General features: G+C 44.7%; 1 protein-coding gene across 1 annotated transcript in view; it reads left to right on the top strand.

Moving 5' to 3' along the window:
- Positions 1–2,157: 2,157 nt before the first annotated feature.
- MYO10 (myosin X) overlaps positions 2,158–18,245 on the top strand; it is a 212,048-nt gene continuing 195,960 nt past the window's right edge. The window contains exon 1 of the mRNA XM_061189146.1: positions 2,158–2,682. Coding sequence (XP_061045129.1) covers positions 2,662–2,682 — 21 coding nt within the window. The 5' untranslated portion in view covers positions 2,158–2,661. The remainder of the gene's footprint in view (positions 2,683–18,245) is intronic.

The raw sequence follows: 18,245 nt of genomic DNA, 5'->3' as shown, positions 1-18,245 counted from the left end.
TGTAATTATTAACCATATCTTCTTAATCAATAGGGAAGTAACTTTCAAAAATAGTCTATTTTTTTGAGCAGTTCTAACTTTACAGAAAAATTGAGGGTAAAGTGTCCCTATATCCCAGTTCCCTTTATTATTAACATGTTGTATTAGCGTGGTACATTTGTTACAACTGATGAGCCAGTATTGGAAAGTGACTTTGAAATGACCATGGCCAAGGCTGCCGGTGGCTGGGCTGATGCTGGGAACCAAGCCACACCCACATCCTCATTTGAACCAGCTGCCTGTACTTTCTCTTGAAAGATGTTCTATACAGATTAACACCATCATGACTGTAATTGCTCTGCGCCAGTATCTGAACACAGATGGCAGCAGGACTCATTCGACTAAGCACTATGGTGCCTGGGAGGGTTGGTATTTATCCTGGCTCCATCTTAACTTTCCACGCAACCTGGGACACAATCTTTAATGGCTTACATGTGTAAACCTGTGAAACAGGGCAATCACAGAGCACAATATCATGAATTAATTTAACCTTGACTCTTTCCAAAGGGGAGTGGAGTGGGTACAACGATATTAATGCTGAAGAACTGCTCTGAGATAGGTTACAAACATGCTTGAATTTTCACACAAGGATTAGGGGGATGATTCATTCATTCATTCATTCATTCAGTCTCTGAAACAGGCTGGGGATACCAATTTGAAAGCACAGTTCCCTCTCTCAAAGAGCTTCTATTCTCCCAACGGAAGATGGGTAGGACACCAACAAAAAGACCCTTGCAGAATATAGTTTTACCCCAACAAGATATAGTTTCCTCCATAGTTGTAGGAATAAGCCACGGCCGGTGGTTGGGTGGAGCTGGCAGTGGCATGAGTAGCTGGACATCTCTGGGCAGGCTTCCCATGGAAGATGTGACTTTCCGACTTGAGTCTTAAAGGATGGGTAGCAGTTGGCAAATCCCCTAGAGAGAACTTCTCAAACCATTTGTGGTGAAGACCAGTTGTTTTTGTTTCCAGTCTGCCAGGTACCAATAGGAAAACCCTGCTGTGCCAGGTATGAGTCACCACGAGTCTGACAACACCCAAACTGGTTTATACTCGGTTCAAAGAGTCCACGGATCATGTGCTTGTATGTCGTGGCATTTTTTAAATTGCTACAGAAGTTTCTAAACCTTTGCTCTCAGTTTCTCTACTTGTTACAGACAAGTTCCAAACAGTTTGCAGAACAGCACAAGGCCAGGTGCCATCCTTTGAAGGCACCTGAAACTTGCTGGAAATGCAGATTATCAGCGCTCATCCCACTCAATTCCAATCTGCATTTTAACAAGATTCCCAGGTGATTCCTGTGCACGCGAAAGTTTGAGGACCTGTCCCAGAGAAACCAGGACTCAGTACCCAAGGGGGTTTGATCCTTCATCCATCTCGCTTCTATTTGACTATCTGCTGCTTCCTTTAGGTCCAGGAAAAGTGTTACATTTTTTAAGGTGCAATTGGCCACGTCCTCTTCCAGTTTACAAAACTACATTTTCCCACTGCGATGAAAACGTCTTTTATCCTGGGTGCAGGAGAGAAACTCCACACGGGTAGGCAGCTTCCAGAAATTCTGATTAGCCTCCCTTCTCCGCTTTGATCTGGCCCAACAGCCGGGGCAGCTCCACGGACCGCGCTTCCGTCCCCGGGGTCGCTCATCTGCCGAGCTGCATTAATGAGATCCGCGTTGAGCCGGTTCCAGGGCGTGCTAAAGATCAAAGGCACACACACACACAAATCCCCCAACCCCTCCTCCTTGGAGACTATTTGGTCTTTCTCACCAGAGGGAAGAGTCAACCCCCCCGCCCGCACCTAGGTGGGGAGGCGGGGAGGGAGCTGGGAGCCGCTCGGGCCCCGCCTTCCCCGCCCGCCCCGGAGCCTGCGGCGGCCCGAGGCGCAGAGTGGGCGGGGCCTATGCGAAGATGGGGGCGGGGCGCGCCGGCCGGGCGAGGCCGAACCTAGCGGAAGCGCGGGGAGGGGTTGGCTGAGGGCTGGGCTCCTGCAGGGGCGGGGCGTGGCGGACGGGCCGGGGGGGGGGGGGGGCGCGGCGGCTGAGTGGGCGGGGCTCAGCCCTTGGCGGGGCGGGGCGAGGCGAGCGAGTGGGCGGGGCCGGATGAGCGCGCTGGGCGGGCCGTGCTCTCCTGTCCGCAAGTCTCCGTGTGGCCGTGAGCCGGTGAGTCCGGGCGTCCGAATACTCACCGGGGCGGCGTTCGAGCTGGGAGAGCCATATCCGGGCTCGCTTTGTGGCCGTTGTCCCCCTGCCCGCCCCGAGCGCCTCCGGCCGGAGCGCAGAGGGAGGGGGCGCACTCCCCAGCCCCCCGCCTCCCTCCCCCAGCCGGGGGGAAGAATGTGCCACCAGCTGTTCTCCGCTCGCGAGCGCGGCGCCCAGGAGTGAGGAACTTGGAGAAAGAGGAGACAAAGGCTGCAGTTGGGACGGATGAGCTAGAGACTTGGGTTTGGGCAAACAAAAGGTGCGAAAGACGAGAAGGGGAGAAGGAGATGGCAGCGGGGGAGCCCCGCGGGCTCGAGTTTCTGGGAGTCGCGCTGTGACACGCATGGTTTCCCCGGACCTTCTGCTGGGCTGACTTCCGCGAGCTGGGAGCCGGACTCGGGCGAGTTGGGGAGCGCACGGGAACAATGGACAACTTCTTCCCCGAGGTGAGTGCGCTCGCGGCCGGGAGGGCGGGCGCCGGCGTCCCGGGCCGGGCTGCTTTCCGTGAACCGGTCGCGGGCTCCTTTCCTGCCCGGACCTGGCCTCCCAGGAGGGAGGGAGGTGCTCACCGCGCCGCGCGCACACACGCTACCGCGCGCACTTAGCCCGAGAGGGTGAAACTTTCAGGGAGTCGCCAGAAATCAAGCCCCGGGGAGTCTCCGGCTGAGTAATCTCTGGCGGGATTTATTTTGTCCCGCGCTCCCGCTTGGCCCCGGGATGCAGCGAAGGTGAGCGTCCTTTTGCGGGGGTGGCTGGCTCACCGGGTGTCCCCGCGGCGACCCGCGCGAGGTGAGCTGGCGGACGAGGGGCCCGGCGGGGAGATGTGCCTGCCCGGCTGCCTGGGTGCGGGAAGCCCAATAAAACGTTCATCGGGGACTTTGTCTTTCTCCAAGAAAGGTCTGGTCTGGAATTTCCTTTGCAAAACGTGCCGGCTTCCTGTGAGAGGGGTGCAAACACTTCCAGAGGAGACGCTTAATGAAGTGTGAGAAGGGGGAGGCGAGGGTTTAATCGTTCACTGTGTTCTCGGCCTGTCAGACCTTTGGAGTCTAGGCTCTAGTGCTCACCAAGAAGTGCTCTTTTAGGATTTGAGATCATTCCAGAGGGTGAGATCAAAAGATCACGTATTTGTGCTGACTGTCCTTGGCAGATTTGGAATTCGAATTTAAAGAAAATCGTTTAGAGCGAACATTGGTTATTTTTGAAAGATTAAACTGATGCTCCTTTTAGGGTCACTGAGGGCGGGACACCACGGTTACTTGAAACCCTTGACTTGAGAACCCTTTTCTCTGGGATCGAGAGTTACCGTGGTTTCTTGGTTCTCTTTCCTTTCTTGGTTGTGTTTATTTAACAAATTCTATTTAAGTTTGAGGTTTGAAGTGGCTCAAAGTAAACTTAGTTGGCTTAATGAGTCTGATGTGACTTTCATTGAAAGCCAGGGGATGTTTTGTAAATCCAGGACAGTTTTGGAACCTCCAGCAAATTAGATTGGTGAGGGTTTGCCTCTATGTTGGCTAACTTGCTTTCTCAGACTTAATTGGATTTATTATTTCAAGTCATTGTACTTTCCGGATGCCCACTTACTATAAATAGCCTGATGACTATTTATAGTGCCAGAGTGGTATATTCTTGTGTAATAGTAATATCCCCCTTTTTTTTTAAGTGGTATCTCACAGGTGATACCCACATTCATGGTGAGAGGTCGACTGGAAAAGAATTAATCATTCATTAATACATATTTCTCCTTTTTTTTTTTTTTTAATGAGACCTATAATTGTGAGACTAGCATTTGCTACTCCATAGACCTTCGTTTGCATGCCTGTAAGAAGGCACCAGAACTTTTTGCAGGAGTTGCAGGTTAACCAGTGATAAAAGACCAGTGGGCTAGTTTAATTGCTTTCGTCTGTAAGAAAACCTGAGGCTCTGCCTGCGGGACTCTTAATTCTTAACTTTTTTTGGCGGGGGGAGGGAGGCCTTTATTTTGCTCTTGTGTTGTGAGTTCTTTAGGAAATTTGATGAGACAGAGAATTTGTATTCGATTTGTTGGGGTCCCCGTCCCCATGAAGCCTGTCTGTGGACTGCAGGGGGCCAGTGACCTCCCCTTTGGAAGAACTCTGCCCCCTAGTGGAAGTGGGGAGAACTGCAGGATAACACGGGGCGGCTGCAACCTCCTGCCCTGGTATCCTCCCATTGGACTTTGAAGTACTGTTTCTCCTTACACTATGCCTTGGTTCAGTGTAAGGAGACCTAGTTGTTGGATTTTATATCCATGATTAACATAATGTTGAAGTTGGCCTTCAGAGATCTTCTTCTCCATCCCCTGCCTTTCCTAGGTGAAGAATCTTAATCCAAAGACGTTAAGTCACTTGCCCAAGGTTGAAGAGGTTGTTATAGAACTCACAGCCTTTTTGCTCTGTTGCTGGTGACTTTAGTATTGGGGGACATTTTTATTCAAAGTTATACTTTTACTCTTGTGATGTATTTCTATTGCAATGTTAATTTCTAATCAGAAATTAATTTCTGATTAATTTATTTCTAGTCAGTATTAATTTCTAATCAGAGTTCCTCCCCTAACCATAATTACTTTGAATGGGAAGCCAGCAGGGCCAGAGAGGCTATACAGTGCTATAAATTGAAGACATACTCCTAACATAGATCCTGTCTCTATGGATCTCTCTATGGAGTAAGTGTGGAAGTGATATATTAACAAGGACGGCAAAATTGTAAGGCCTCTTGTATCTCTAAGTGGTGTCCTGTTCTTTGGTAACTTTTCCCATTGTGACTTAGGGATAATGACTTATTGCTTGTTGGACAGCAATTTGAAGCTAATGTTAACAATTGAAAAAAATTGAATGAGATGTCGCATGTATTAGCTTTATGTGTGAACGACCAAATAACAGGGAAACGAGAGCTCCTTGTGACTAGCAGCTGCTATTTAGAGCTAGACCAGAGTTTCTCAAACTGGGTACCATTGACATTCTGGGTCAGTCAGTTCTTTGGTGTGGGGGAACTGTCCTGTGTAGAGTGGGATGCTGAGCAGCCTCCCTGGTCTCTACCCACTGGATGCTACTAGCACCCCCAAGTTGTGACAACCAAAATGTCTGCAGACGTTGCCAAATGAGCCACAGAGAACAAAATCATTCCCAGCTGAGACCCACTGAGTGAGACCCACGAAGCAGTTGCCTCGTGGAATTGATTCCCGTGCGTGTTGCAGGCACAGCTTTCTTGCCTACTTTACGTAGCATCAGGCATCTGACTGCCGGTCACCTGGAAGCTTGTGAGGCTTGTGCCCGGCAGCTGATGGCTACTGACCTCAAAATGTACCCGGGGATTGGAGAAACTGAGCACCCTGCACTCCCCAACTGAGTTTCAGTTTCTTCACGGCCTTAGATCTTTATGACATCTCTCCAGTGAATTGTGTGCGCACTTCTTGGAAATTTGCTTTTTCAGCATTTAGAGGTAAGTTGTTAAAAAGTTACTTCAGGAAGAACCTAAGGTTAGGTATGTCTGTAACCAGAAGCAAGTTTTAAAACAAACTGAAAAGGCTCAACCGGCGAAGTGGCAAGACTGCTGTGCAAACGTGTTGATGTTTTGAAGTGGCCGCTGTTTCCAGGTCCCCAGTGCTGGGTACAGACTAGAATACTGGAGGGGCCAGTCAGTGACAGCTGGACACGTAAACGAGCGGGACTTCTCCGTCTTGTTTTAGGAACAGGCATGGCATGATGGCTGTTCAAGCAAAAGATCTTTTGAGGCTTATTAACTGGACATATATGAACACTTTGATTTTTCAGAAGTGTGTAAAATATACACAAGTAAGATACTCATAAACACAAACATAGAGCAGGTATTAACGTTTTAAGCGCTAAATTGTTAGTGGAAAGCATTCCAGCTGTACTTGTTTCTTACAGCCTGGGTCACCCTGGGCTGGAACAAACGCACCTCTCCAGGTGTTAAGTGGAAACACCTTCCTCGTTTCCACTTAATTTGGGGTGGTGTCTTAATCTCTGTTGTTACCTGGAGTTCAAATCGTTTTTTAAGCTGGAATGAGTTCTTGAGGCTATTTTTCTCCCCTTTTTATAGTGTTTTGTTTGTTTCACATCTTACTGATATTTTTTGTCTTGGTAAAAGAAATTAAGACTGTTGATTTTAGCAGCTCCTTCCTCCCCCTCCCCCTGCCCGCAATCATCTCTCAAGGGCAAAAGGCAAGCACTGAGGACTTCTTTGTCCTACCACATCCTGCAGGCCACCCCTTTGACGACTATAAAATGGAATCATCAGAACATTCCCTGGTGTCCCCTTTTCCCACAGTGGAGTCACAGTGTCTTGCCCTTTCTGCACACCCCGCAAGCATTCCTGTTGTCACTTTTGGGCCCTGCCATGTTGGGTGCAGCAAAGGCACGGAAGCAGCTGGGAGCAGGGAGCCCTGGTCTCCTGGGCGCTCACCTGTCCCCAGATCAGGCCCAGAGCAGTGTGGGTAGGGCCAGCACTGTTTAACCAGAGCAGTGCAGGGAGAGTGCCGAGTGTTTGTTTTTCCAGCTCTGCTGGCTTTTAAGTGAGGTCACCTTTAAGGACACAGCCTTGAATGTGCTCTTCTATGGAGTGATGGGAAATAGGGTACCTCCTTATAAATGGGTTTCAAAATTTTGCATTCAGAATAACTGCTACGTCATTCAGTAAGTCCCCTACATAACGAACGAGTTCCGTTCCCAGAGCACGTTCGTTAAGTCCAATTTTGTTTTTTAAGTCCAACAAAGTTAGCCTAGGTACCCAACTAACACAGTTGGCTCCATAGGACTGTACTGTAATAGGTTTATAATACTTTTCACACAAATAATACATAAAAATCAAACACAAAAAATAAAGAAAACATGTTTAATCTTACAGTACAGTACCTTGAAATGTACAGTAGTACAGTACAGCAGCTGACATCCAGGGCTGGCATCGGGTGAACAGGCAAGAAGAGTTACTGACTGGAGGAGGGAGAGGAGGTGGGAGATGGTAGAACTGAAGGATCGTCAGCAATAGGAGACGGAAGGCAAGCTGCAGTTTCACTCACGCCTGACATTGATGGAACACACATTCGCATCTTTGAAAGTTCGCAACTTGAAGGTTCGTGTGTAGGGGACTTATAGTCTCAGGTCATTGATTTGCAGGGCACGCTCAAGCAGGAGCAGCCAGTGAAGTCTACGGGAAGCTGGGCCACACTTCCCTGGGCCTGAATGCCCCTAGGCGGATTGAGAGCCTTGTCCCTAAGAGTAATAGAGATGTGGCCTCTGGGAGGCTGGCTGTACCCTCCACACCTGTGGGCTCTCAGCCAGGTTATCTGACCTTCCTGGACTTCCTTTCTCTGTCTGTAAGTGAGCATAATAGTGTTGACCTTGCATGGTTATTAGAATTCGAGATAAGATTTACAGAGCTCTGGGCGCCTGGTAAGTGAGTAATAATTAAAGATTATAGTAACTTAGAAATTAAGAACGAGTGGCCTTTGATGGTGACTGAAATCCCAGTACTCTATGGTGCAGGTAAATCTTGGTCTTCAAGCTGTTCCCAGTATCATTTCTGGTGCTAGATTGCATTTTTTAAATTTTCTCCCTTTTGACCAATACACTTCTGGCTGATTTTCCAGAACTCTGTCTAAAGCATGTCTAGATTGCTTATAAAGTCAAGCTCACATTCTTAGTCCAGTTTCCAAGGCCTTCTGACCTTGCAACTCTCTTTATTCTTTTCCCGCATGTGAATTCTATTCCAGAGGATCTATTACCAATCCTACTCCATACCTTCGTATGTGCCGTTCTCTCTGCTGATCGGATGTCCTGCCTGTCTAGCTCCTTTTTGAAACCATCCCCAACAAGTTTAGTTCATGGTCACTCCTCTCTTTCCTATGAACTTGACTCTACTTCTTTCTGTCCTGGTTGTGTTAGGAATTTACCCCTTTTAGCTAGAGGGCTTTACTTTTTTTTTTTTTTTTTTCCTTCTCAGATGAGTAGACAGAGTCTTGAGAGGTTAAATAATCCAATTTATAAGTTTTATCACCTCGTTTGCACTCAAAGGTCCTCAAGGATGGGATTCTATCCTTGTGTAGCTGCTATTTTCCTCTCGAGTACAGATTTTTTTTATGGAGGGAGGGGAGATGCTTCTAACATTTTCCCTTGATTATGAAGCATTTTACAGTTCTTTGAAGACAGTAAAAAATATGTTTGCTGTTTATTGAGTGCTTATTGTGTGCAAGGCATGTTTCTGAGCACTTTCCATTCAGTAATTACTTTATTTAACAACCCTATGAGTGAGGCTCCATCGATGAGGAAAGTGAGGCAGAGAGAGGTTAAATAAGTGGCCCAAGGTCACACAGTTAGAAAGTGATGGCCAGGCTTTGAACCCACACAGGATGTCTCCAGAGGGTCTGTGCTCTTCACTGCCATGCTTTACTCTCCTGTTGGTGTCATTTGTCTTATGCTTGCATCACTGTTTCTTTGATAAAGTACTTAAGACCTTAGGCAGTTAGTGAATGATTTTTGAGTTGAAAACTGCATGGGGGTTTGGGAAAACAAGTGGCCCATGCCCCAGAAACACTGCAGACCCAGCAGGAAAATGTTCATCAGCTTTTGAACATGCCACCAATTTTTATTTGGTGTGCCTTTTACTTAGGAAAGACAATTCTCTTCTGTTTCCTCGTGAGGTGTGGTTACTAAAGCTGCCCGCCCCAACCTCATGAGGATGGTAGGGAGATTTAGATAATAAGGCACTTAGAAAACTAGATTTTTGAGAAGTAGTTATTTTATTAAAAGAAAGGATAGGGCTCATTTGTCTCCCTATTCTAAGTCTCAATTATCAGAGTATTCCTCTTGGAGGTTTTCTGATGGAATCTTCTCTTTCGATTAAAGATTCTGGCCGCCGTCCCAGAGTTTCTCTATATCCGTTGTTTTACTTGTTAGCTTATTAATGCTTGTGGGTGGAGTGATCTTTGACAGGAGAGCGGAACATTTCTCATAGAGCAGTTCTTGAATAAAACATTTTGATACCTCACTAAAAGCTGTTTGGAAAATGTGTCCGCCAGGCTTAATATATGAAACTTGAGTCCCCAGTTTAAATCTAGCCCCTCGTGTCACATGACATCACATCATCTGACTCTGCCAGTTACAGGAAAAAGTGTTAGAGTTCTTGTGGCAAAGCCATGCCACATCTGTTGAAACACAGCCAGAGCAGGGGAGGACCAGATGGCAGTTAGGCATTTCATAGTTCTATCTTCTCCCCAGCTTCAGTATCTACTCTTCAGGATGAAAATTGCCTCTGTAGAAAGGCATTTAAAATTGTGGTAATTTAAAAAAAAAAAGAGAGAGATTTATATTAGAAAAGGTAGGCAATGTTGAATTTTTGTATTTTGTGGTAGGGATGTTTATCTTTATTACCTGTCAGTGATTAAAGGGCAAGGTAATATGAGATTTGGACGTTGGAATAGAAAGTAGCTTTTTCACTTGGCCTCTTACCTAATACTGGGTCCCAAAAGAACCCCATAATTCTTTTAAGTGTCATTTTTGGGGGTCAGTTAATAACATGTAAGCAGTATCCATTGACAGTGATGTACATTGTGGAGAGAAGTGGACTTACCTCTTTGTAGAGTCTGTGTTCATGCTATCTACTTTGTGTGTTAAAAGTCTATTTAAAAGTTTTTCTGGTAGACTTCATGCTCATGTGTGAGGCTACCATTGATTTTTGGGTTTTATCAGCTTCATAGATACTTAAATTGGGTTGCTAGGAATATATGTAGAATTAGGAGTGTTCTTGCTTAAAAACAAAAGCTTTGATAAACATAGATTTACAATATTACTTTTCCATGTCATTCTTAAACTTTTTTCTTTCCTTAATCCTGCAAGGAGTATGTGCTAAGTTTAGAAAATTTAGAAAATGCCATAAGCAAAAGACAAAAACTTTCTCAGTCCTACTCTTAACGTTTTGTGGTATATGCTTTCTTTGCCTCTGTATCTGTTTCTGTGAAAGCGCACCTGTAATGTTTTTCACTTAAGAGTTGCTTGAGAGGGCTTCCCTGGTGGCGCAGTGGTTAAGAATCCGCCTGCCAATGCAGCGGACACAGGTTCGAGCCTTGGTCCGGGAAGATCCCACATGCCGCGGAGCAACTAAGCCCGTGCGCCACAACTACTGAGCCTGCGCTCTAGAGCCCGCGAGCCACAACTGCTGAGCCCGCGAGCCACAACTACTGAGCCCGCGTGCCTAGAGCCCGTGTTCCGCAACAAGAGAAGCCACTGCAAGGAGAAGCCTGCATGCCGCAACTAGAGAAAGCCCACGCACAGCAACGAAGACCCGACGCAACCAAAAATAAAATAAATAAATTTAAAAGAGTTGCTTGAGAAAAGCTTTAAATGGCAAGGATCTTGCATGTATACAGACAGCCCCTGTGATTTTCAGGGCCGGGGACAAGAGTACAAATGCAAGCCCCATATCACATCTGTAAAATATTTAAGTTATAAATCAAGCTTCCAAACTGGTAAATAAATGTCTTCTATTCTCCTACCTTGATAACTATACCTTCATTAGGACACAATCGAAAAATGTCTAAAGCTATGGGTTTTATTGCCCAAAGTCAGACTATGAAAGATGAATGAAGATAATTATAGTTGCACATGTGTGGGTGTCCTATTGATGGACCAGTGATGTCTGCGTGAGTAATAGACATATACTCCATAGTAAATTTTCCATAGGTCTACTTTTCTTGCCCATATTTCAGCAGAATCACTAATTATATGGTTACAGTCAAGATTTTCACAATAATTTATGTGTTACTGACAGTAATGCTAAAGTAAAAAACCTTTCTTGAGTCATTGTGGTTCTTTAATTAATTTCGGTTTGGGGACGCTTTGCTAAGGCAGCCAGTAGTTATTGGCATTGTCAACAAAATTGATACAGCAATATTTAGGTTAAAAAAAAGGAATAAGATTACGTGTGATAGGTTATTGATACTGCAGGAAGCACAAAATATTTTCATTTTATTGTATGTCATATCATTAATATTGTGAATTTCCACTGTTTCTTAAAATATTCCTCAAACTTTTCAATCCTGTGTATATTATAAAGAAAACTGAAAACAGAAGTTAATTCGTTAAAAATCTGTTTTCAGATGAGAGTAAACCTTAATGCATCTCAGCCAGAAAATAGTCTACATATAAAAATGTGTGAATCTTTTTCTTCCTAGTCATGGAAATGTTTTTATTGCCTTATATTTTCTTAAAATACCAATTTTGTTGCCTGTTTCACATGTAGTTCCTGTTTGAAGAAATTTTTCTCTAAAATTTTTAAAAACACATTTTTTTAAAGTGAAGTGGCCAAGTTAGGTTTTTTGGGGGGTTTTGGAAGCTTTTGCTAATATTAATAGTAAGCAATAGTTTATATCAAATAGCTGCTGCTACTGCAAGTTCAAAATTAATATAATATCATTTTCCACCAAAGACTGTGATTTGCTCTTTATTTGAGGAACTTCTGTTTGTTTACCTTCTTTTTTCTTTGTGATGCACAGTGCACTCTGAAGCCTACAGCCCAAGACAGAGGTCCTAGGTGTCTGGTCTGAGTGGCCCTGCGTTCTTCCTGGACATGTATCCCTATTTATGTGTCCATTATAGGTGTTTCTAGGTGTTTGCTATTATAGAAAGCAGGACACATACATTCTCGTACCCAGGTCATTGCACGCTTGTCTGATTATTTCTCGAGGATAAAATTTTCCAGGAGTGGGGATGTTTGTTCAAAGGGTTCGCACATTTTTACTTAGACTATTTGGCAGCAAAAGTTTTCTGAGAGGTGTTGGTGCAGCTTACAGCAGGCGCAGCTGAGACACCCTGTCATGATGTATTTATGATAGCAGGGATTTTGTAACTTCTTCTTAGAGTCTTAATGACATGCATTGTTTCACAGAGGAAACACATAATACTAGATTTCTGTGTCCACTTGTTAGGTTCTTCTCTGAACCAGAGTGGAGGAGGGAGGCATTCTTCTCAGTCAATTACAAGTGGGGTGTTGATTCGCATCTGACCCCCAGAAATCCCAGTGCCCGTACCTGATGTTCATTTAAGGCCGAAGCGTACACAGGGGACCTTGCTGTCTACCGCCTGGGGAGCCATTGGCCATTTGTTTGGGGAATCGTTTGTATGGATTTTTCTTTTAATTCTTATTCCTTTGCATTGTAAGTATCCTTGTGAGTTAACCCTGAGCTACAGCAGTTACGTGGTGGTGGTTCTAGCTGTAGGGATTTAGGTAACATACAACACTGTTGACGGGTGTGTGTGTGTGTGTGTGTGTGTGTCTGTGTGTGACTGTAAGGCTTATTATTTTTATTAATTACCCCCGGGAGATCTTTCCATGGACTTTGAAATAGAAGTGTTGAGTTCTGGGTGAAAATAACACTCCACCTTTTACAATGTATACCACTGTCATTTAGTACAGGTTTGCTTCTGTTTATCTCTGCCCACATTTTGTTCTTTTAATGATGTGCGCTAAGGGCCAAGGGGTATGTACAGCCCTCCCATAGCTTTCAGCCTCAGATTTTCAGAGGTGGGCAAGGGTGCCCTCTTTCTAGGCCTTCTCAACCTCAGCACCCTTGACATTTCGGCCGGATCACTCATTGTAACGCAGGGCTGTCCTGTGCTTTGTAGGGTGTTGAGCGGCATCCCGGCCTCTGATCACGAGATGCAGTAGCGCTCGCCTCCCTGAGTTGTGACAACGAAAAACATCTCCAGACATTGCAGATGTGCCCTGGGGAGGAAGCGGGGAGTAAAATCGCTCCAGTGGAGCATCATGGTGCCACGGCCGCACTTTTGTAGCCACAGCTTAAATTTGGATCACTCCCGAACTTTCTTCACCCTTCCTCATTTATGTCGATTCCTAATTGCTTTTCATCTCTTTGGGTGATGGGGAGCACACATTTATCAGTGTTGAAATTTTATTCTCTTTAGGATCCAAACTCTCCCCGGGAGACTTGGACACTTAGAGTTGGTTTTATCATCTAAGTTGTGTTGTTCCATCTGGTGGGAATATTCACGTCCAGCTGTACCCTCTGCCCTAAAGCTTTTGTTGGTCTCCCTCCTAGTGTTTTACCTCATATTCCCAAAGTCCTCTCCTTAGAGCATTAGGGAAATATTTCTTATACCGAGTAATCAAACTAGCTGTTGTTCTCCACTAGGAAAAAAAGAGGTCATATTTTCTCAAAGTTTTGAGAACATGTTGAGGTAAGTTATATTTATTGCCCTCTCCCTCTATATTTTGTACAGTTTTATTCTGACATGTTTTGCTTTTTTTTTTTAAAAAAGAAATACAGACTCAGATGTTGCCAAAATAGCAGAGAGGTCCTGTGTACCTGTCACCCAGCTTCCCTGGGGGTGATATCTTATATAACAATAGATATCAATGGTACAGTATCAAAACCAGGAAATTTTCATTGGTCCAGTTTACAGACCTCGTTCGGATTTTTACATCCACTCATGTGTATGTGTGCATGTGTAGTCCTAGGCAGTGTCACCACACCTATAGATTCGCGCAACCACTAGCACACCCAGAATACAGAACTCTCCCATGCTTCGTGCTGCCTCATGAGAAACAGTCCCACCCTCCCCCCAGTCCCTAGTAAGCACTGATCTGTTCTTCTCTGTAATTTTGTCATTCGAGACTGTTACATAAATGGAATCAGTGTGTAAATCCTCTGAGACTGGCATTTTTCACTCGGCGCCTTTGAGACCCACGCATGCTGTGTGCATCAGTAGTTCCTTTTTATTGCTGCGTAGTATTCCAGTGTACTGGTACTCTTTTAATACCTGTGCTAACGTCCATTATCATTCTGAGGCTAGCAGTTATTTGCGTAGTACGCTACTCTGTCCCATGGCTGCTGAGAGCTCAGATTCTCATGGCCCTCCTTGTGTACTTCTTGCAGCATATTTCAGTGCTGCTGTCAAAGAGTGTTTTGACTGCGGACTCTGTCTCAAGCAATTTGAGGTCGATTCAGTCGAACCCGGTGCATTTGAACCCTTGCTCACCATCCTACCTACCAGCAGATTCCTACTCGTGGTCTCTTTCCCCGAGACAGAAGCTGTGTGAAATCAGTGACTTTTGATGGCTAGGCTATCGAGGTCAGAAACGTGTGACAGCCCCACCTGGACCAGCCAGGCGGGCAGTGTTGGAGTTCGCTCAAGCCCAGACTTCTTGGGATGCGGAACAAGAATGCTACAAGATATTCCGGCCATCCACCAGTATCTTGGCAGGCTGGGATGGAAGGGGGTTTCTTTGATGTAAGCCAAGACTTCCACGGCCAGGGAAAGTGTCCTGACTTGTCGGGTATGTGGTCGTGGCCACAGTGAGGGATCGTCTGGGTGGAAGGTGGAACAGACAAGGCCCAGCCTCCACCCAAAGGCTGGTCACCCTGCAGGCTGGGAGCCACAGAGCACAGAGCAGGGACGCACCCTCACTCTGGTCCTGGGTCTGGCCAGTTTGGGAGGAATGCCCAGTGCAGATGAGCCCAGGAGAGAGGGAAGTATTTCCCAGTTATTTCTTACTGGGCTCCTTCTTACAGCCTACTTCTTACTGCTTCTGGTCCCATGCTTTGAAAAAAGAGTTTATGGGGCACAGGGGAGCAACACGTAGAGAGGTAAATCCCGTGGAAAGGAACTCTCCTTACTGTTTTTAATCCCCCCCCCCCCGGTGAGGGGCCACGTGACAGCTCCCCCAGTCCAAGGACACGCAGCCTGAACTCACCTGACGCCTACTGCCAGCTTCTGAGCCAGCCCTGCACCCAGCTCTGCTGTCTCCACCCAGGATCCCTGACCTCGCTACCCTCTTCCTTTTGTAATTAACATTTGAGCCGAGAATGAGCACGAGGTCCTAGGGAGACGCCCTGTGCTCTGCTCTTCGCCACCTAGGTTGTCTAGCACAGGGTTTCTCCACATGAATTTTCTGCCATTGTAACTCCTGTCTTATGTGAATAATGCCCACCTGCTCTTGTTTTTCCTGCCAAGTATGTGTCTAGAGTATGACCAGTGAGTGTTTCAACAGCAAGTAGGTAAGCTGTTACTCCCCAAGTGTAAAAGAGAGATTTTGTTTGTTTGTTTAAACTGGTTTATGTATGAGATTAATATATCATATATGTGTATGTGTACATATGCGTATGTGTGAATATCTGTAATATAGATACACATGTGCATATGTTACATATACATATATAAAACACACATGTTCAGTTTAGCATCCTGGGTGCTGACTGAGGCAGGCAGAACTGTTGGTGTGCGGACTGAAGTATCTTATACCGGGGTCCTGTTGCCTAAGTGTTTTTGTCCACATCTAGTAGATGTATTGTTTGCTGTCCAGAAGCAGAATCTTTACGAGGCAGTGTTTATGAACTGCTTACAGTTTTCTAAGAAGGTGAAAGTTACAAGCAGCCTCCCCACTGTTTTAACACCCTACTTGCCTTATTAGAATGGGGTCATCAGAATACCGCCTTGTTAATCCTGAGTTTCCACAAATTTTTCATTCCTTTGGGGATTCTCACAAAAGGAGATGCCAAGTTCAACTTCAAGGATATGAAGTCAGGTGCACACTGTAAATTCTGGCATTAATTTTCAGACCTTGAGACCCACTGAAATTCTTGGATGTGTCTCTTGGGAATGTAGCTTTTTCAGCTGTAACGATTTCCTTCTTGCCTTTGGGTAGGTCTGGTGGGCTAGCTTACTGTATTTTGGGTTCGAAAACCACGTTCACTTAAGGTTCTCTTTGAAAAGGCCAGTGCGCCTTTTCTATAAATATTTTAAAGATGGAATCACGTGTTTTTCAAAGTATATATCAGAAGAAAAAACATCTGATAAAAAGAGCTCTTGGCTGTGAAGTTAAGAGGATTGGCTTTTGCCGTACAATATTTTGGATAGCAAGTAAGGGACTCTTTGCATACATTGTGAAGGGTAAATTGTGCATCTGTATTTTCACCATAGTTATTATTTTTCAGTATTTTACCATAAAAATTAAAACATGAGTCATCAGTTTTAAGAGTAAAACAGGTAGCAAAAAGTGGCCTAGCTTGGCTGCCTTAGGCCTTGCCTTTTTGTGGATTGTATGCAGTGTTGAGAAAATGTGCTTCTGAAATTAAAATCTCTTTCAAGGAGTTCAGATGGCTCTTCACCGGGAATGTAACTTTATATTTATTCACTATTATCTTTGAGATATCAGGTAGATTCCTTTTCCCTGAGGCACAGAGAACTAGGTTCCTTTACCCAGGGTTTATCACCAAATGATGGGGTCAGAAATATGACTTAGGTTGTGTCCTTTTGAGTCTCTTAAAATCCCCATGGGCTCTTAAACCTCCACCAGATCCCTAAATGGGGATCTTTAGAGTTGGCATGTGCATGTGAAACAAGGAAACAGGATATGTCAGAAGAATAAAAGGTCCCTTGAGGGTGTTCTTTTGCATTATTATAAAATGTTTGATGAAGTTGAATAGCTGTTCCCTCAAGGAAAGTAAGTTTTTGGAAGCTAATTTTAAAAAATGGTATATCCTGTCTTTTTCACACCCAGCTTAGGACAAAATTACCTTTTAAAGAGAAAAAAAATGTATATTCTAGCAGTGTACTCTAACTCAAGTCAGTGGTTTATTTGTCCAAGGAGGAAATACGATGTAGATTTAAGATTTAATATAGTGCGGGATTTTGGTAATAATTTGAATACATGGAATCTGCATCGTGGCTTAGCCATTGTGCTCTTTTCAGCCTCCACGCCATCTGCATTTTCTTTTGTCCAGTTGTTTAACTTGCAAAAGTGTCTTGATCACTCACGTACCATGGGCTGGAGCTGTGCTAAATTCTTGACATGGATTAATTCATTTAATCTGCCCCGTAGCCTTATACGGTTGGTACCATTCTCATCTCCATTTTACATATGAAAATAGAGAGTCTTAGAGAAGTGAAGTAATTTGTTTAAGTTCACACAGCTGGGAAGTGGTGGAACCAGGGTTTGGACCCAAAGATATTCAGCTGTGTGGAACTAGAAATACAGCCGAACAGTGGTTTGCAGAGAAGGAGGTAAAGACAGAATCTGTGTGGAGAGCTTTGGGAATGTGTATTTGCTTCTCCATAGAGAGCAGACCAAAGTCACGAGATACAAGCCCCAGAAGAATTACCTAATTTGCCAGCAACTGCAACAGGGGATAGAAATTTTCCTATAATCAAACAAACCAAAGACATAGTCCTTCCGATTGCTTTTGTGATGGCAGCAACCGAACATTCATCCTGAGTGACAGGCATAGTAGGAGTTGTGTTTGGAGAGAAGATTTCAAAGCAGAGCTTCAGTGAAATATTTGTAGGTTTCTGGAGAGCATCTCTATGGAAGGCGAAGGTCACACTGAATTTCCTAAGTCATTTTTCTTGGCTTTTGTCTGTTTCTGATAAACTCCAGATTCCCATGAAGCAGTGTTGGGAGAAGACGTGTTTGCTGTGGAATCTGTGCAGTTTGTGAATCTTGCTTGTCATCTGCGGAGCCGATCGCTCTGTCTGCCCTGTAGATGTAAGTGGCACTCAGCTGACTGGTCATGGTTTAGGACTGTTCACATCTTCCTCAGCAGAAATAGATGAAAATGCTGTTTCATTCAAGTTTAAGGAGGCATTTTTTTTTTTTTTTTTTTTTGGTAATAAAGACTTTCTTCTTTTAGAGCAGTTTTAGGTTCACAGCAAGTGATAAAACTTTAGAAAACCATTTTGGACATTGATCTTTCAACAGATGTGAGATTTTTAAAAGATAATGGTTTACATCGAAATCAGCTTTTCAAAGCTATAATTCAGTTAAGGTGGTGATATGGTAGCTGCTAATGTTTTTCATTCCTAAGAAGATACAGATTTTATAGTTTAAAAAAGAAAGTGCTAGCCTGGTTGAATCAGCGGATATGTTCTTGGTCATAAAGTGTACACTTTGGACGTTGCCAAGGGCTGGGTGCATCATTAGGGATGGAATTAGAAGTCTGTTTTATATAGAATAGTGATTCTCA

The sequence above is a fragment of the Eubalaena glacialis genome, chromosome 4 (assembly GCF_028564815.1).
Source record: "Eubalaena glacialis isolate mEubGla1 chromosome 4, mEubGla1.1.hap2.+ XY, whole genome shotgun sequence".
Classification (NCBI taxonomy): Eukaryota; Metazoa; Chordata; class Mammalia; order Artiodactyla; family Balaenidae; genus Eubalaena; species Eubalaena glacialis.
The sequence above is the reverse complement of the archived record's forward strand: the minus strand, read 5'-3'. Positions and strand labels throughout refer to the sequence as shown.